Source organism: Symphalangus syndactylus, chromosome 22 (genome assembly GCF_028878055.3).
Source record: "Symphalangus syndactylus isolate Jambi chromosome 22, NHGRI_mSymSyn1-v2.1_pri, whole genome shotgun sequence".
NCBI classification, from domain to species: Eukaryota; Metazoa; Chordata; class Mammalia; order Primates; family Hylobatidae; genus Symphalangus; species Symphalangus syndactylus.
The window spans coordinates 12,273,512-12,293,853 of NC_072444.2; the positions used below are offsets into that span (position 1 = coordinate 12,273,512).

Sequence of the window (20,342 nt, forward strand, 5' to 3'; positions counted from 1 at the left end):
TTTCCCCTATGGATGATAATGTTACTATTGCTATTAAATAGAATAGTGGTCATACTAGAATAGTAGTCATACTGTTTTTAACATAAGCATTTTTACTTGTTTTAATGCAGCTTTTATAAATATTTCTGAAAATATTGCGGGATGTCCTATCCAGTAGCTTTACCAGTGTAATCCCTCAACGACAATGGGGCAGTTAGTCTTCCAGTGCATTTTAAAAACTTCCCAGGAAGGGCTGGGCGTGGTGGCTCACCCTTGTAATCCCAGCATTTTGGGAGGCCGAGGCGGGTAGATCACGAGGTCAGGAGATCGAGACCATCCTGGGTAACACGGTGAAACCCCGTCTCTACTAAAAATACAAAAAAATTAGCTGGGCGTGGTGGTGGGCACCTGTAGTCCCAGCCACTGGAGAGGCTGAGGCAGGAGAGCGAGACTTTGTCTCAAAAAAAAAAAAAAAAAAAACTTCTCAGGAAGTAGATGCCATTTTGTTTTGTCCTGGGACACACAGAACTCTCTCTGGCCTGTAATCACCCCTCCCTTAATCAACATCTACCCCAGGGAGAAACTTTACACCAAATGCATTGTCCTCAATCATGACTCTGTGTTACTTTCTTCTGCTCACAAACCTTCAAAGATCTCCCAGTGCCTGGAAGAGAAAACTCATTCTGTTTAGAAGGGCATCCAGAGCTGGTCACAATGGGGACCTACCCTCCTTTTCCAGGCTACACCAGGCAAGCAAACCGTTTTTCTCACTATCCTTAAATCCACTGCAATCGATCTTTCCCCCTTCCTGCCTCTGCCCCAACACAGCATCCCTGTCAGTGCCACTTCTGGTGTGTGGTTTCTTAGGCAAGGCTTATCCATCCACTTAGGCAAAAAGCTTCTTGGAGATCAAGTCTATACCCTGCAGAGATACAGTTCAGAAAAATAGCCAAAGTACTTGCTTTTTCAGACTAGGGCTGAAATTCTAGCTTGGCCACTTACTAACTTGGACAAGTTACTAAATCTCTCAGAGTCTGTTTCCACTCAGGTTTGTTTTAAGGCTTGGAGGACAATGAGCCTTCAGAGCCAGACAAGCAGTAGGTAACAGAAAGTAACTGCTGTTAGCAGTGTACTTGTTTCTCATGCCTTAACTCTATTTCAGTATATTGATCAAGTGGCACTGAGTGGCCAAGAAAACAAACTCTGTGAGCTCAAAGTTTCACCAAGGCCTGCCCATCATTGAGAAAGGATATGAACAGAATGCTATGTGTGGAGCAGCGGAAAAAAGTCTTCAGCTGCCAAGGCAGATTGGTTCACAGAGGAAGATACAGGTGGGTACCAAATCAAAATGGAAGCTTAAAGGCATTGGGGTGGGCAGGAACAGGTACATGGTAAAGTCCTGGCTCCAGACTCCATGGGAACCCCAGACTTGAATATCCCTCATTCCCATGACTGCAGTGTTCCAGATTACCTGGGCCAGAGACTAAGTGGGATGGTTAGATGAGTAATCCAAAGAAAAGATGAGAGGCATTGGGGACACATGCCAGCTTTCTGAGGCTCAGTATCTAGCCTACTATTAAGTGGGCTCCTGACAGGGCATCTCATGCTGTAGCAAAAGTGCAGAGTGGCTGGGAGCAATGGGGGGTGTGGCTGAGAGTTAGTGTTGAGCTCTAGGACTACGTGGAAGCAGAGAAAGGGCAGAGAAAATCTCAGGGTGATGGCTGAGAAACGATCCTGAAGGTCTGGAGGTCTAAGTTCCAATCCCAATTCACATGGCAACTCACCAGTGTCCTTGGTTGAGTCACCAGCCCACCCTGTGCCAAGATCTCCTCTGGAGGTGGTGCTTCTAGTTCTGTGTTTAGAAGCAGATCGTGCTAGCTCCATTTTACAAGTGAGAAAACTGAGGCTGAGAGGAAACAAGGTCACATAATAGGTGTGGTAGAGCAATCTAGCTCAAAGCGCAAGCTGAGCAAGCTGTGGTGCCTGTGTATAGCTATTGATGGATAGAGTTGGGGTGAGATGATGGGAATGGCCTTCTTGCCAAGATCCAAAGACAGGCCAGAGCAGGACTGCCCATCTCCATACTCTTCCTCTTTCACTCCTCCAGACCCAGCTCTTTTTTCCATGACCCACTCTAGCATAAGCCCTTTTGGCTCCAGCCAAGTGCCAGCCTTTTTCCTCTGAGACCTGAAATGGCCCTTTGGGATTCTAAGGGCACAGAAGTGGGCTGACCTGAGGCAGGCCTCCTGCCAGAAGGCCCCAGCTCCCCACACCTTCACCAGTCAGGAAGCAAAGATCAGCAGTGGCCATTTTACAAATGAGTAAAACAAGGAAGGGAAGTAATTTACCCTCATTCAGAAGATCAAGGCCTACATAGGAATTTAGGCTTGTCCCTCCTTCTGGGACTTTCTGATGAAGGGATTTGCACTTGGGCTTCAGCTGAGCCCAGAACAGCTCTAGAGGCCAGATCATTAAACCCTGTTTTACATATAAGGAAATAGTATTCCCACTTCTGTCATCCCGTTCAATCCCTGCAAGCCCACTAGCTGTCTTGAGCTTTGTTCCTGCCCTATAAGAATCACAGAAAAGTCCAAACATTTCGATGGCCACCTCTTACACATGTACCTGTATCCCCTAGAGAAATCTTTTTTTTTTTTTTTTTTTTTGAGACGGTATCTTGCTCCGTCACCCAGGCTGGAGTGCAGTGGTGCATTCTCAGCTCACTGCAATCTCCACCTCCTGGGTTCAAGTGATTCTCCTGCCTCAGCCTCCAGAGTAGCTGAGACTACAGGCACACGCCACCACACCTGGATAATTTTTGTGATTTTAGTAGAAATGGGGTTTTGCCATTAGCCAGGCTGGTCTCAAACTCCTGACCTTAGGTGATCCACCTGCCTCGGCCTCCCAAAGTGCTGGGATTACAGGCGTGAGACACCACACCAGGCCAGAGCCATGTTAATGGAAGATGTTCACTGTAGTGTTTAGAACAGGGCTAGTTTGGAAGAGGACTGACCAAACCCGTTATCACATATCCGTACCATGGAAGTCAGTGTGGCACGGAGGATGATTATACACAGCACTAACTATGGCAGCCACCACTCCAAGTATCAGATACATTCTGTTTTAATCCTCACAACAATCCCATGAGATAGGGATTACTGGCACCATATTACAGATGAGGACACTGTGGCACAGAGGAGTTAAGGCACTTGCCTGAGGTCACATACTAACAGAGTTGGGAATTCAAATCCAGGCAGTCTGCTTTCAGAGCCTGGGCTCTTTAACCACCATGTTATAGTGTTGTAGACAGATTTTCCTGGCTTGGAAACTGCTTATGATATAGAGTTCATGAAAATAACAAGTTACCAAACAGTATGTGCTGTGTAATCCCATTTTTGTAGGGAGAAAAACAAGGCCTAAATTGACAGGAATAGAAAAACATCTGAAAGGATATACATTCAAAACATAGTGCTGGTTTTTGGAGAGATTGAAATGGACATTTTATGTTAGCTTTATGCATCTGTATTTTCAAAGGTTTCTACAGTAAACTTGCCAAGCTTGTGTGATAATCATAATTGCTAACATTTATGGAGTGCTTTCTACACATCTGACACTTTATGCACTGCCTTGTTGAATCTTCACAACAACCCGGTGAGATTGACACTCTGATTTTCTGCCTTTCCAGATGAGGAAACAAGCACAGAGACACTGACTGTTTTACCCAAGGTCACACAGCTCATTCCAAAGCCAGAATTTGAACCAGGTTGTCTAACTCCAAAGCTCATGTGTGTTAAATCAGTGAATGACTGACTTAGCTGCACTTTAGCCAAACGTGCCCAGAGCAAGGTCACACCCTTGGCATGGACACATTTCCAGGGAGGGACCAGAGGACCTCCTACCTCATTGGTCACTGCCCATGACTGAGCTTGACTCAGGTAGGAGGGCATGGCAGGTATTCTCAGGGAGTCCAGTTTTTACAGGAAAGTCATGATTACACGTGAAAGCTGTGGGCTCCCTGGCTTGATTCACCACACCTGCAGGAAGCCTGGCTGCTCAGACCAGCACGCCGCGGTCGTAGCACCACTTGCTCAGCTTCATTTCCGTAACTCAGGCTGCCAGGCCTGCTGACAAATTTTCACGTGTGTAATAACCCTGTGGGGAGACCAGAGTACATCATCTTATTTGACTCATATGGAAATTGAGACTGGGCGATTTAGTAACTTGGGAGGCAGAATTGCAAAGTAATTAGCAACACAAGCCATGGTGTCAGATGGATCTGGGTTAGGTCCCAGCTCTGCCATTTATTAGCTGTGTGGCTTTGGGTACTCACGCCACCTCTCTGAGCAGCAGTTTCCTCTTTTGTAAGCGTAATGATGCCTACACTCACAGGCTTGAGAGGAAGATCCGATGAAATAACATACGCAAAATGATTGGTTCTGTGCTTGGCATTCCAGAAATGGTAGCTGTTATTCAGCCAACAAATATTTATTGAGCACCTACTATGGACTTCCATGGTGCTGAGGATACAACAGCAACCACAGCAGTCAAAAGTCCCTGTCTTTGTGTTGCTCAGATTCTCATAGGGGAACGCAGATAATAAACAAACACATGGCCAGGCACAGTGGCTCATGCCTGTAATCCCAGTACTTTGCGAGGCCAAGGTGGGCAAATCACCTAAGGTCAGGAGTTCGAGACCAGCCTAGCTAACATGGTGAAGCCCTGTCATTACTAAAAATACAAAAATTAGCCAGGTGTGGTGGCTCATGCCTGTAGTCCCAGCTACTTGGGAGGCTGAGGAAGGAGAATCGCTTGAACCTAAAAGGCAGAAGTTGCAATGAGCCGAGATCGTGCCACTGCATTCCAGCCTGGGTGACAGAGTACTCCGTCTAAAAAAAAAACCTAAATACACAAGTAAAAATATAGACTTCGTCAGATGCTAGTAAGTGCTGTGAAGGAAACTAAAAGGGGAACACAAGGAACCCTTGTCAAGGGGAGCAGAAAGGGGAGTTGATGCTGTCCTTTTAAATAGGCCAGTCAGAGGCCGGGCACAGTGGCTCACACCTATAATCCCAGCACTTTGGGAGGTTGAGGCGGGTGGATCACTTGAGGTCAGGAGTTCAAGACCAGCCTGGCCAACGTGGTGAAACCCTGTCTCTACTAAAAATACAAAAACTAGCTGGGTGTGGTATCGTGCGCCTATAATCCCAGCTACTTGGGAGGCTGAGGCGGGAGAATCGCTTGAACCTGGGAGGTGGAGGTTGCAGTGAGCCGAGATTGTGCCATTGCGGTCCAGCCTGGGCAACAAGTGCAAAACTTCATCTCAAAAAAAAAAAACAAAAAAATAGGGCAGTCAGGGAAAACTTCCCTGAGAAGGGGATGGTGGAGTACAGATCCAGGGAGGTGAGGTGGGGAGCAAGCCAGTACAGTTGTTCCTTAACTTTCAATGGGGTTATGTCCTGATAAAGCCATGGTAAGTAGGAAATACTGTAAGTCAAAAATGTATTTAATACACCTAACCTACGGAACATCATAGCTTAGTGTCACCTGCCTTAAACATGCTTAGAACACTTACATGAGCCTACAGTTGGGCAAAATCATCTAACACAAAGCCTATTTTATCATAAAGTATTGAATATCTCATGTAATGTACTGAGTACTGGACGGAAAGTGAAAGATGGAGTGGTGGGATGGGTACTCTAAGCGCGGCTTCTACTGCACGTGTGTTGCTTTCGTGCCATCATAAAGTTGAAAAGCGTTAAGTCAAACCATCGTAAGTCGGAGGCCATCTGTATCTGGTAGGAGGAGTGTTTCAGACAGAGAGAACAGCAGGTGCACAGAGTGCTTTTTTCCCCAGCATTTTATTATGAAAAATTTCAAACATCTACCAAAAAAAGTTGAAAGACTTGTACGGTGAAAAGCCATACATCTCACAGCTAGAATCAACAATTAACATTTTACTGTATTTGGTTTTTGACTTATCTATCCTAGATCCCTTTTGCTTTCTGTAGCAGGTGACCTGCCTTGAAGATTTAAAGACAGAATATCAGGAAATGTAGTCAGAAAATGGGGCCTTTTATAAGAGTCAGAGGGGAAGAGCAAAAACTCTGCTTTTGACAAATCTGTCGGGAGAGGCCAACTGCAGGGATACCTCCCTTTTTTAATGAAAGCCTTTCTGTTCTGCGAGGAACGGGGTCCTCTTGTCAAGCAGTCAGTCCCTGCTGCTTGCTTACTGGGGCAGGATCGGGACACACAGGGATTTGGAGTGCCTTGGACGCAACCACCACCCATGCTGTTTGCCAGCTGGTAAACATGCCTGTCAGGTCCAGGGGTTGGCATTGCCTGGAAATCTTTAGTGTTCATCTTGCTGACATCTGGTGCCCTTGGGCAGGTAGGTGCAGTTGGCTGCCTGGTTTACAGAGCTTGTACTGGGCCCAGGTTAGCAGGGGTCACATCCATTTATCCCACTGCACAGGGGAGTTCCTTCTCAGGAAACCCAGTTTATAAGAAGTACTGACTGCCAGAAATAGAGCAGAAATCAGAACCAGGAGGCAATTGTGAGAGGAATGGAGACTTCTGACCTCTGGGGATTGGGGTACCCTCCCCTTTAATTGCTGTTGGGGTAGCAGAGGGCTTAGAAGCCCATGTTCCTAGACTTTTAGATTTGGAAGAAGACTTAGAAGTAATCTAGGCTGGGGGTCCCTAACCCCCAGGCTGTGGCCCGTTAGGAACCTGACCGCACAGCATGAGAGGTAGGCCAGCGAGCACTACCGCCTGAGCTCCGCCTCCTGTCAGATCAGCAGCGGCATTAGATTCTCATAGGGGCTCAAACCCTACTGGGAACTGCGCATGAGAGGGATCTAGGTTGCGTGCTCTTTAGGAGAATCTAACTAATGCCTGATGATCTGAGGTGGAACAGTTTCATCCCCAAACCATCCCTCCAACCTCACCCTGGTCCGTGGAAAAATTGTCTTCTACAAAACCCGTCCCTGGTGCCAAAAAGGTTGGGGACCCCTGATCTAGGCTACAGTTAAGTGGTCAAATACCCAGGTCCTGAAGTTAGGCTGCCTGGGTTTAAATCCCAGCTCTACTACTTACTAGCCCTGTGTCATGAACTAAGTTCATATATGTAAAGTGCTTAGAATGGTGCCTAGCAAGAACTTAATAACAGTTAGCTCTGAAAATGTATAAAGCAAAATTAACCAATGTTTTAGTGGCTTGCAGCCAACTTTCTTCTATGCATGTGCTAACATATTATTTTATAAGAGTGGGAGTATATTGTACATACTGTTATATAACTTGCTTTTTCACTAAACTGTATCCTCTGTGTCAGTTTTGATAAAAGCATTTTCCTCTTGCTTTTCCTGCATATGTTCAGAGCCATCATATTGGTAGCAAGTTTCATGTCCTGTAGTTTTCTTAACCAAGCCCCTGCTAGTGGACATTTAGGTTAGTCTCAGTTTTTTCCTTCTGTAAATAAAGCTGCACTGAGCAAGAAGTGACGGATGCCAAATGACTAGATGACCTTAGGTATGACCTCTCTGGGTCTTGGTTTCTTCGTCTAAAAATAAAATGACAGGATTCTACTGGGTGATTAAAATCTCCTCTGATCTACATAGGAATTGTTTTTAATTTCTGCATTCCTCTAGTGACAGGTGCTCACTACCTCCTGAGTATTTCAGTGGACAACTGTAATGGTCAATAAAGTATCCACTTTCCACTTTCCACCTCCCTGCAGCTCCTGGCCCTGGCTTTATTCTCTGGGGCTCCACACATTCGGTTTACACTCAGTGGCCAGTGGCTGGGGCCATTGTAGAAAATAAGGAAACTCCAATTCCTTCCTTCTTTTCTTCCTCTTTCATCCCTTCCTCCCTCCCTCCATCCCTCTCTCTCTTCCTTCCTTCCTTGACACCATGTATCAGACCTTCTGCCAGGCACATGGATGGGAGCCACAGGGGAAGTTGGCTGCAGGGTTAGAACTAAGTCCCAAGTCCCCTAAAGCTCATGCCAGGGTACTGGACTGTCCACTACTGAGGGATGGGGATGCTGAGGCTGGTGGCCTTCCTCAAATGCACTGTAGTGCCCCAGGCAGAGTCCTGGGCTGCCCTGTGAGGAGGTGACCAGACGTAGAGCAACTTCACCTTAAGGCTGGATCAGGATCCCCTCCAGGTTTTTACTAGAGCCAAACCCATGTCTCCTTTCCCTTCTGCCACTCACCCTTAAAATGCTTAGAAACACATAGATTTAAATACAAATTCAGATGTAAGTAATTTCAACTGTGTAACTATGAGGAGTCAATTCTACGTGGGTCCTATCTGTATCCTCCCCAGGGCTCAGCTCCATTCTTTGCTTTCATTCATTCTCATTCAATACACTGTTGTATTGAATTGAAGAGCTCACTGGGTGCCCTCTCTGTCATGTTGTAAGGTTTTAAAAAGAAAGCCTCTTCTGAGCGTCGGTTTCCTTATTCATAAAATAGGAGTATTGATCCCTTCCTTGCTTTTCTTACAAGGATATGGTGAAGGTGACTGAAGTACAGAGTAAAGAAGGATTATGTTTGGGTGTCAAAGGAATAGAATGCCTTCTTTCAAACTGAGCACAGCAGGAACCTGTAACAGGAACACAGCAACTTGTTGAATGAATGACTTAATATTGGAAAACATACATTTCCTCCCCTCCCCATCACAGTCCCTCTGCTTCCGTGTTAACTCCATAGACAGGCCAGCACAGCCAGCCTTGCAGCCTGAGATAAGGCCTTTGGCGGGTGTCTCCCCTATCGCTCCCTCAAGCCCTCAAGTAGGTGTTGGAGAGAGGGGTGATGCCTGGTTCTGGTGGAACCCCTGCACAGAGACGGACACAGGATGAGCTCCAAGTACCCGCGGTCTGTCCGGGGCTGCCTGCCCCTCTGGGCCCTAACACTGGAAGCAGCTCTCATTCTCCTCTTCTTTTTTTTTACCCACTACGACGCTTCCTTAGAAGATCAAAAGGGGCTCGTGGCGACCTATCAAGGTGAGGATTCATTGGAAAAGTGGTCACAGGAGCAAATAGCAGGGGCAGGGGTGGGGGAGGCTTGTGGTTCTCCAGGGGCAAAGATGTTCCTTTCTACAAAATTCCAAGGAGAAAAATTCCCCCATCTTCTTCGGTAGACTGCACCAAAATTCAGCCAACAATGTAAGCTTTCCTTTAGAAGCAGCCTGGGCATTCCCTCTTCCGTGAAGCCTGCCTTGATTTTTCAGCGCAGTGAGAGGCATCCTCTTTGGTGTTCCTCAAATTCCCTCTGCCAAATGGTCTTCATAATTCTCTGCTTCTCTGCTTCCCCTTCTCTCTCCTTAGTGGCAAGGAATCTTTTTATTTAAAATTTTTTATTTTTATAGATTTAGGGGATACAAGTGCAGCTATCTTATGCAAGCAATTTCATGTTGTTGTTGGGTTTTTGGTTTTTGTTTCCTTTTTGTGGCCTCTTGCTCATTTCTTATTTCTTTTTGAGACAGACCCTCACTCTGTTGCCCAGGCTGAAGTGCAGTGGCATGATCATGGTTCACTGCAGCCTTGACCTCCTGGGCTCAAGCAATCTTCCCACATCAGCCTCCCAAGAAGCTGGGACCACAGGAGCGCACTGCCATGCCTGGCTAATTTTTTTTTTTTTTTTTTCGGTAGAGATGTGGGTCTCCCTGTGTTTCCCAGACTGGTCTCAAAACTCCTGGACACAAGCGATCCTCCAGCCTCAGTCTCCCAAATGCTGGAATTGCAGGTGTGAACCACTGTGCCCAGCTCTCTTGCTCATATCTATACTACTTTTCTTTTGGAAGCTTCAGCCTGTTGCTACCCCCCACCCCCACCCCCACCCCCACCGACCCCAGCTTTCTTCTCACTTAGGGGCTGGGAAGTCTGCATGCTGTCTGTAAATCCAGAACCAGAAGGTATGGCTGAAGGGGAGGGTAGGATGATGGTTATTTTATATTCAGCTAAAAATATTCCCAGACTGTGATGAGACAACTGTAAATAAGACAGATGTCCACAATGGTGTGACTTTGCTTTTTTAAAAATATTGAAATGAGTTTCAGGCATCTCAGTGGGCTGATAGGTTGTTGATAATGGACAGGGCCTCCTTGAAGAATGTCCCTGAGACAAAGTTGAAGCTTGAGCCTGGTTGAGTGCTTGCTTGCTCCTAGGTGATATTAACGGCAAGTTAATTGGAGGCAAAGAGAAGTCATCCTGGGGGCCGTGGCAGTGACAAGTAGGACTTAGGGAGGGAAGCCCTTATACCATTTAAAGGGCTGGCCCAGAGAGGAGCCTTCAGTGACAAACAAGAGCTGGCACAATTTTAATTCATTTCAATTTACTTTAATTCATTTCAATCCAATACAATTCAGTGCATTCCATTCATTCAACCATGTATGACATCCAGTGTGGGATCCAGACACATGATGATTAGAGCTGGTATTTATGAGCACTTACTATGTACCAGGCACTATTCTAAGTGCTTTACATTGAACCCTCACAACAACCCAATGAGGTGGGTACTATTATGATCTTCGTTTTTCATATGAGGAAACTAGGCATATGGATGTTGAGTAATTTGCCCAAGGTCGCTCAGCTAGCAATAGCACAGCATATTTAAATTTAGCCATCCTGGATTTAGTTTCCTTACACTTAACCATTATGCATCATGGCCCCATTTTACAGTGGGGTTGTCATTTGTCATATAACCCAGTAGGTGTAGCAGCCGCTATTCCAACCCTGTAGATTGACTCTAGGGTCCATGTTCTTTACCCCTGCACCGTGCTACTAACGTAAGTACAAACTGTCCTCAGAAACTCACTTTATATGGAAGCTCAGAGGAGGGTCCACAACCCAGGCAGGGGAGACGATGGTGTCAGGGGAGGCTTCTGGAGGGAGGTGACTGCCCAGCCAGGTCTTGAAGGCTCAGTAGGAATTACTCGTGGGACAAAGGAGGGTCATCCAAGTGAGGGCACGGTGGGTGCCATTGCGTGTGCACACACTAGAGCAGACTGAGCCTGGGCTTCATATTGCATTGCCCTGGAGCTTCAAAAGGGAAGCAAGGGGCCGGGTGAGGTGGCTCACGCCTGTAATCCTGGCACTTTGGGAGGCCAAGGCTGGAGAATCACTTGAGGTTAGGAGTTCGAGACCAGCCTGGCCAACATGGTGAAACCCCCATCTCTACTAAAATTATAAAAACTAGCCAAGTGCGGTGGCACATGTCTGTAATCCCAGCTACTTGGGAGGCCATTACACTCCAGCCTGGGTGACAGAGCGAGACTCCATCTCAAGAAACCAAACAATAACAACAACAACAACAAAATCAAAGAGGAAAGCAGGGACTGGACGTGGTGGCTCACGCCTGTAATCCCAAACACTTTGGGAGGCCAAGGCAGGCAGATCACCTGAGGTCAGGAGTTCGAGACCAGCCTGGCCAACATGGTGAAACCCCGTCTCTACTAAAAATACAAAAATTAGCCGGATGTGGTGGCACGTGCCTGTAGTCCCAGCTGCTTGGGAAGCTGAGGCAGGAGAATTGCTTGAACCCAGGAGGCAGAGGTTGCTGAGCTGAGAACACGCCACTGCACTCCAGCCTGGGTGACAGAGTGGGACTCTGTCTGAAAAAAATAATAGTAATAAATAAAAATAAAGAGGGAAGCAGCGGGTGGTAGACTCACTGGGCTGCATACGCAGTTTGGCTTCAGTCTGAGGTCTGAATAGTAAACAGAAGTGCGACAAGTTTGGGTTTGGGTCATGGAGGAAGCCATGCCAGGGCTGGCGTAGGGGACAGGGGAAGGGGCTTGAGACACAAGACCAGCGTGGAGGCTGTAGTGTAGTATTGACTCGAGGGCTTCAACCTTCTGATGGTGTACACACCATTTTTTGAGCATGTACCATGGTTGTATGTTACACTTTAAGTATTACTACATTAATGTATTTTGTATGTTATAATAAATACGTACAAATTAGGGAAATTGAAAGAATCAAAATGAAATATATAATATTTTCAAATTACTAATCATAATGGTGTCAATCTCCAGGCAGGGTCCATTGCTACAGTTGACGATAGTGGATGAAAATTCACTCCTCAGAGTCTTCTTGATAATTTGAAATTGTCTTGATTGACTTGTCAGATCTGATTAGATCGACATTTTTTTAATCTCAAATGTGACTGACAGCTTGTACGAGGAGAAGTTTCACTCTGCCTTTTCCTTTTTGTTCACTTGACTGCCATTATTTCTATGCTTCCAATCTGTGTTTTTCTGCATGAGTTGGTTAAGCCATTACTTCATTTTGTGAAAGTTTGTTGAGTTAAACTTAGGTAACTTAATCTGTCAATCCACTTAATTGAATTCAGTCCTGGTAAACTATAATAGATTATTAAAACCTGCCAATTCTAAAAAGACATTTTGAGACAATCAGGAAATCTGAATATAGCATGAATGTCTTATGATATACAAGAATTATTGTTAATTTTGTTAGGTATGATAAAAGCATGGTGGGTTTTTTTTTTTTAAAGCTCCATCTGTTAGAGAGGCACATTGAAATGACATGATATCTGGGGTTTGCTTTTATGCCAGAGAAAAGAAAAAGTAGAAAAGGATTATAAAAACAAGATTGATCTCATGTGACAATCATCAGAGTTTGGAGATGGGCACGTAGGGTCATCGTGCTATTCTCTCTGTTTTCGTATATGCTTTAAAAGTTCTGTAATAGTTAATTTAAAAAAAACCACCCTGGCTGAGCACTTAGGGAGGCCAAGTGGGGAGGATCGCTTAAACCAAGGAGTTCAAGACCAGCCTAGGAAACATAGGGAGACCTGCCCCCCCATTGCTAACAACAAAAAAAAAACTTTAAAATTTAACCCAGTGTGGTGGCACATGCCTGTAGTCCCAGCTACTCAGTAGGCTGAGGTGAGAGGATTGCTTGAGCCTGGCAGCTTGAGGCTGCAGTGAGACGGGATTGTACCACTTCACTCCAGCACAGGTGACAGAGCAACACCCTGTCTCAAAAAAAAATAAAAATATTTGAGGTGATGCGAGGATGTAATAACAAATTTAAAAATATAAATAAAACATAAAGACTGGGTGCGGTGGCTCACGCCTGTAATCCCAGCACTTTGGGAGGCCGAGGCGGGCAGATCACGAGGTCTGGAGATGGAAACCATCCTGGCTAACATGGTGAAACCCCGTCTCTACTAAAAATACAAAAAATTAGCCGGGTGTGGTGGCGGGTGCCTGTAGTCCTAGCTGCTCGGGAGGCTGAGGCAGGAGAGTGGCGTGAACCCAGGAGGCGGAGCTTTCAGTGAGCTGAGATTACGCCACTGCACTCCAGCCTGGGCAACAGAGCGAGACTCTATCTCAAAAAAAAAAAAAAATGAAAGTAAAAATAAATAAAACATAAAACCCTGCCATTAGTTGCAACATGATGAATATAGAAAAATGCATATCGAATCCTTCTCATTGGACCAATATTCCCTTAGGGCACCTTCCAAAGCTAGGAGACTCAAGGCTGTATGACATCCTGAGCAAGTGAGGGGTGGCTTCTAGGTGAATCTGAATATTAAATATTTGCAGAATTGAAAACTTCACAAAGTACCTCTAGAGATAGAATAGCCTAGATCCATGTTTCTCCAAGTGTGGTCCCCAGACCTGCTGCCTCAGCATCTCCTGGAAATTTAGTAGAAATGCAGATTCTCAGGCCCTAGCCCAGACCTACTGATCAGAAGCTCTGGGCCTGGGGCCCAGCAATCAGTGTTTTCACAAGCCCTCTGGGTGATTCTTCTGTGCATGAAAGTTGGAGAATTCCTGGAGCTAGACTGATTCAAATCTTGCCTCTGTATCTTAGAGACCTTGGGCAGATTAGTCAACTTCTTTCTGTCTCTGTTTCAACTTCTGTCAGAGGATGATAGTACTTGTTTCATTAAGTTGTTGAAAGGATAAATGAATTGACACACATAAAGAGTATTAGCTTTTATTATCAAAAGCTTTTTTTTTTTTTTTTTTTTGAGACAGAGTTTTGCTCTTATTGCCCAGGGGAGTGCAGTGGTGGGATCTCGGCTCACCGCAACCTCCGCCTCCCAGGTTCAAGTAATTCTCCTGCCTCAGCCTCCTGAGTAGCTGGGATTACAGGCATATGCCACCACGCCCAGCTAATTTTGTATTTTTAGTAGAGACGGGGTTTCTCCATGTTGGTCAGGCTGGTCTCAAACCTCCAACCTCAGGTGATCCACCTGCCTCAGCCTCCCAAAGTGCTGGGATTACAGGTATGAGCCACTGCACCTGGCCCCAAAGCTTTAGTTTCTTAATTGTTTAAATAAAAATAAAACTAGAATTGCTTGTTTTCTTCCAGCTACCCTGGTGATTGTATTGAGCATTTTCTGGGGCGTGTGTTCTTTGCTGTAGTGACTACTTGTCTGGAGGACCTGTGATGAGACCAGATGGGCAGGGGCAGTGGAGGAGATTCTAGAGATAGTTAGGAGATAAAATCAGCTGTACTTGATGAAAAGAGTGGGGAGTTAAGGCTGGCTGCAGATGTATGATTTGGCATAGAGAGCTACCAGTTCCTGAGATGAGTCAGAAGGGGAGGGACAGGTTGTGAGGATGAATGAACAATGATATGTTCATTCTGGGCTTGGAGTTAAGGGGCCTATGATATGCTTAGGGGAAGCAGAGAGTATCAGTTACCTATTGCTGCATAACAGCCACCCCAAACTTAGTGGCTTAAAATAGCAACCTTTTAATTTACTCATGATTGTGATTCTGTGGTGCAACAACTGGGCTGGGTTCAGCTGGGCAGTTCTTCTGTTGGTTTCACCCAGGGTCATTCATGCATCTGCAGTTTGGGGTAGGATGGCCTCAGATGACCTCATTCACATGTTTGGCAGTTGGTGATTCATTGGGGGCCATTACTATAACAATTGCCTACAAGGCAGAGCTTCCCTAAGGCTACCAAACTGGGAGACTATCCTGGGTCCTGTGCTGTGGATACCACTCAGTCCCACATCCCCACCCCATACTCCTCAAAGGCAGAGAGAGGGGCTACTAGAAGACAGAGGAGTTTTCCCAGTGACATGTAAACACTCCAAACCCTGGCACCTTCCACACTGCGGCTTTGGTCTGCCCCTTTGGGAAATCTGTTTTTCTTCCCAGGCTGCTGCAGGGGTGAGAGTCGCCGGTAGAGTAGAGGCTGTGGGCGAGGAGGTGGCGGCAGCCTGAGGCTGCAGAGGTCTTCCCAGGCAGCAGTGGGAGCACAGCGTGGAGGTCAACCCTAGAGCCTGGGGGAGTGAAGCTGGGTCTGTCTTCAGAGCTGTTGGTGCTGAAGTTTCTGCAGGCCAGAGGGGGGGCAAGAGTGGGAGGGGGCGCAGATCCAGAATCACAGAGGCAGCTGACTGGAGGAGGCAGCTGCCCACGGGGATGGACTCAGAAGGCCAAAATGCTGTTATCCAAACGAACTCTTTGCAAGTGGTCTCCTTGCAACAGGCCTGGGGGAGAGCAGTCTTGCCTAAAGTCACACCGCTAATCAGCAGCCGGCACGGGGTAATAGTTACTAACACTCACTACGTACCCAATGCTGGGCGAAGTGACTTGCATGAGCCAGTGAGCTCAGTGCTCATGGCAATCCTCTGAGCAGGTGGCATTGTTTCATCCCAATTTTACAGCTCAGGAAGCTGGGACACAGGGGAAGAGCCAGGCTCTGAACACCGACAACCTGATTCAGAGACCCACACTGTTCATCACTGTTAACGCTATATATGCTGTATAGAAAGGCAGGATGGCATAATGGTTAAATCTAGGTAGGTAGGGTTCGAATCCTCCTGCTACCATTTACTAGCTCTGTGACTTGGACTAGTTATAGCACCTCTCTGTGCCTCCCTTTCCCCATCTCTAAAATGGGGATAATAAATCGTACCTCCTGCCTGAAGCCATTGTGGGCTAAGTCTGTAAGGCACGTAGAACAGTGCCTGGAACGTGGGGTACTGTCTATGTGCCTGCTGTTACAACGATGGTGAGTATTGCCTTATCTCTCGCTGCTGAACTACCAGGTTAGACTTCTTTCTGCAAGTCATGAGGCTTTCATCAACTTTTCCTGAAGGCTTTCCGTAGAATATACAATTCCCCTCTGGGCCCAGGCATGGGCGCCCAGGTAGCACATCCACTTCTTATCACCCCTGAACACCTTAGAGCCCATTAGCTTATCAAACCAGCAGCTGATGTGAGTGCAGAGCAGACTGTGAGAGGTGGAGGCTGACACCAATGAGGATGCTCCAAGCTGGGGCCCAGCCCTGAAGCGGGAGCTCAGATAATGGAGGGGTGGAAATGGGCCTGGAGCCCAGGAGAGGTGGGAGGATAAGGGGGCAGGGGGAAGAGAAGCCTGATCAAATGTTATTTCCTGACCAGTTTGGGGTGCATGAGCTCTGTCAACAGCTCATGGAAACTGCTGCCCTAATTTCATCTTGTTGGCTGAGGCACAATTCCTCTCTCAGGGACAGTGTGGAGCCTTGGGGAGGAAGGCCCCGAGCGCCTATACCTGGAATCAGGAAATCGGGATCAGGGGCAGCAGCTGTGACCGATAAAGCCCCCACCCAGGATCCTCTGACTTCTTCATCTCTCTCTTTTTTTTTTTGAGCCAGAGTCTCACTCTGTCATCCAGGCTGGAGTACAGTGGTGCGATCTCGGCTCACTGCAACCTCAGCCTTCTGGGTTCAAGCGATTCTCCTGCCTCAGCCTCCTGAGTAGCTGGGATTACAGGCATGCGCCACCATGCCAGGCTAATTTTTGTATTTTTAGTAGAGTTGGGGTTTCACCATGTTGGCCAGGCTGGTGTCAAACTCATGACTTCAAGTGATCTGCCCACCTCAGCCTCCCAAATTGCTAGGATTACAGGCATAAGTCACCGTGCCCGGCCTTTTTTTTTTTTTTGAAACAAGGTCTCCCTCTGTCACCCAGGCTGCTGGAGTGTAGTGGTGTGATCGCGGCTCACTGCAGCCTTAACCTCCTAGGCACAAGCCATCCTCCCACCTCAGCCTCCCGAGTAGCTGGGACTACAGGCACTCGCCACCACGCGCAACTAATTTTGTATTTTTTGTAGAGACAAGGTCTTGCTATGTTGCCTAGGCTGGTCTTGAACTCCTCAGCTCAAGCAGTCCTCCCTCCTTGGCCTCCCAAAGTGCTGGGATTATGCTGGGATTACAGGTATGGGCCACCACACCCGGTCTGACTTCCTCATCTTTAGGGCCCCAACTCTGCCCTTATCCAGGCAACTCTCCTCTCCCCATCTTCCACTAACTTCTTTGGAATATTCCAGAGCTGTAAAAGCGTTAGAGAGTATCAAGTCCAACTCCTATGTGTTACAGACAGGGAAACTGAGGCCTAAAGAGGGTAATGGACTTGCCTAAGATCGCTTAGTGAGGTGAGAGAAAAAGAGCTAGAGACAACCTAGCCTGTGCAAGGACATATTCCAGGCATTCAGAGCTGGGCTCTGCTGCCGGCATGTTTTGGGGCCTGGTAGTTAGTTCACTGCTGAACTACCAGGTTAGATTTTCTTTCTCTAAGTTGTGGGGCTTTCATAAACTTTTCCTGAAGGTCTTCCTTAGAAAGTACAATTCTCCTCTGGGCCCGGTCATGGGCACCCCTCACAGGCTCTCTCTGGTCCCCTTCTGTAAAATGAGAGGAAAACGGAAGAATTGCGCTACTCATGGAATCTTCAGTAAGTCTGGACCCCATGCATTACAGCATTGCTGCAAAATGGCAGATGCACTTTAACAATCGTGTTTAATAAAAGGTTGAATTTGCATATCTTAAGTGGGGCGTGCAGTCTCCTACTGAACACGAGCCTCACTGTTCCCACATGTGCATTGCACCTTCATATATATATTTCCTGCTTGGCTCCTGAGGGAATTTGAGTAATCCCAAGAGGAACCTCTGTATATAATGTCCCCTGGCCACACACCCCCATTCCTAAGGATGCAAGCAGGAGACAGAAACATTCCCTGCACCTCCCTCCCTGCTGTCAGAAGAAGTGCAAAGAGTTGAATCCTTCCTAATGCCCACTTCTCACCCACGCCCCAAATCCCCAGGTCCCGTGGAGGTCCTTGGGGGCCTCCTATATCCTGGTGGTGTCAGGTTGATTTGGAAATGTCAGTGTCCTCCCTTGTCCTCTCTGGCAGACCCTAGGTGTGTGTATGTTTCAATGGAAGTGACTTTAAATGTACTTTATAAATCAAAAACTTTTTCTGAGACTTTGGAGAGGTCCAGTAATGAGAGCTTCTCATTGTTATCAAAGCCAGGGCCGGAGACCAGTGGCAGGTGAGTTCCTATTGCTGTGATTGTCATGATGATGTTGATGAATAGCCACTATTTATTGAGCGCTCTCCATGTGCCAGGCACTGTACTAAGCACCTGAACAAAACATTATTTCCTTTGGATTTCCCAGCAACCTCTGAGGTGGGTCTAATTACCCTTATTTAGCTGATAAGGAAAGTAAGCAACTTACAAGACCACAGGGCTATGAAGTTGAAACACAAAAATTGATATTTTATTTTATTTTATTTATTTATTTATTTATTTATTTTGAGACGGAGTCTCACTGTGTCGCCCAGGCTGGAGTGCAGTGGTGCGGTCTCGGCTCACTGCAACCTCCGCCTCCTGGGTTCAAGCGATTCTCCTGCCTCAGCCTCCCGAGTAGCTGGGATTACAGGTGCCCGCCAACACACCCAGCGAATTTTTTTGTAATTTTAGTAGAGATGGGGTTTCACCATGTTGGCCAGGCTGGTCTTGAACTGCTGACCTCATGATCCGCCCACCTCAGCCTCCTAAGTTAATATTTTTGTATGTCCAAAAGAGTCAATTGGTGGCAATTTAGTGAGGTTTAATCTAATAGGAAATGATAGAGCTGGGATCGAACAGAGCTCTGTGAACTCCAAGCCTATGCTTCCCTTTCCACCTTTTTAAAAAACATTGTCTAGGCTGGACACGGTGGCTCATGCCTGTAATCCCAGCACTTTGGGAGACGGAGGCGGGTGGATTACATGAGGTCAGGAGTTTGAGACCAGCTTGGCCAATATAGTGAAACCCTGTCTCTACTAAAAATATAAAAATTAGCCAGGCGTGGCGGCGCGCACCTGTGGTTCCCGCTGAAGCACAGGAGGCTGAAGCACAAGAATCACTTGAACCCTGGAGGCGGAGGTTGCAGCAAGCCGCGATCACACCACTGCACTCCAACCGGGGCAACAGAGAGATTCTGTCTCGAAAACAAAAAAAAAAATTGTCTACATGCTGGTTGCAGAAAATTTAAACACTAAAACTAAAAAAGTAAAACATCTCCCAAACTTAGAGGCAATATTCATGATGGAAAAAAAAAAATTCTTCAAGATCTCTCTCTCTGCAGCCATTTATTCATGTGCGAAAATAGTTGGTGATTATTGATAAAACAGCTTTTACAATTTGGAGCAATTATGTGCATTACATATACCATTTGATTCTGGCAACCTAATGAAGGAGATATGATCATTTCCCCTATTTAGCAGACAAGAACAGGAAGAGGGAGGGCAGATGGTGTGGTAGTCCAAGGCACAGGCTCCAGCAGATTATCTAGGTTTAAATCTTGGCTGTAGGCCGGGCCCTGTGGTATATGTCTGTAATCCCATCACTTTGGGAAACCGAGGCGGGCAGATCACTTGAGGTCAGGAGTGCGAGACCAGCTTGACCAACATAGTGAAACTCTTTCTCTATTAAAAATACAAAAATTAGCCAGGCATGGTGGTGGGCACCTGTAATCCCAGCTACTTGGGAGGCTGAGGCAGGAGAATCACTTGAACCCAGGAGGCAGAGGTTGCAGTGAGCCAAGATCTCGCCACTGTACTCCAGCCTGGGTGACAAGAGTGAAACTCTATCTCAAAATTAAAAAAAAAAAAAAATCTTAGCTCTACCTACCGGGGCAAGTTACGTAACTCCTCTGTGCCTTGGTTTTCATGTCTGTAAAATGGTGACAGTAACAGTGCCCACGTCAAAGTGTTGTTGTGAGAACGAAACAAGATAGTCTATGTAAAGTGATTAAAACAGCGTAGGCACATGGTAAACGCTTAAGAAATGTGGGCTGTTATAAAGCTCAGAGATGTTAAGTAACTAGATCAAGACCACACAGTTAGAGGGTGCCAGAGTCCTGATTTGAACCCAAGTTTGTCTCGTTCTGGAGCTAAGCTGCTAACCCTTTTTCAAAACTGGAATTAAACCAAAGTGCTCACCCTCTTCACTTTGCTGGGCCCCTCCCTGCCCTCAGATGCATCTCTTCCACTCACCTGCCACAGCAGCCTCTGCTCAGGGTCTGAGACTGGGAAAGGTGAGGGCTACCCAGGTGGCCCTGAT

General features: G+C 46.6%; 1 protein-coding gene across 10 annotated transcripts in view; it reads left to right on the top strand.

Annotated features, from left to right (window-relative positions):
* The window catches only part of RHCE (Rh blood group CcEe antigens), a 68,591-nt gene that overhangs the window by 633 nt on the left and 47,616 nt on the right, over positions 1 to 20,342 (top strand). For 2 of the 10 annotated variants that reach the window (XM_063631561.1, XM_055261114.2), the window contains exon 2: positions 1,142 to 1,310. The exons of 1 other annotated variant lie outside the window; for it this stretch is intronic. Coding sequence is in view for 6 of the 9 variants with exons in the window: in XM_055261118.2 (XP_055117093.1) it covers positions 8,838 to 8,985 (148 nt within the window). In the remaining 3 variants the exon portion in view is untranslated. Of the gene's footprint in view, positions 1 to 631; positions 729 to 1,141; positions 1,311 to 8,687; positions 8,986 to 18,184; positions 18,285 to 20,342 lie in introns of those variants that run through there. 7 more of the 10 variants (XM_055261110.2, XM_055261109.2, XM_055261117.2 and 4 more) reach the window with 6 other exon arrangements.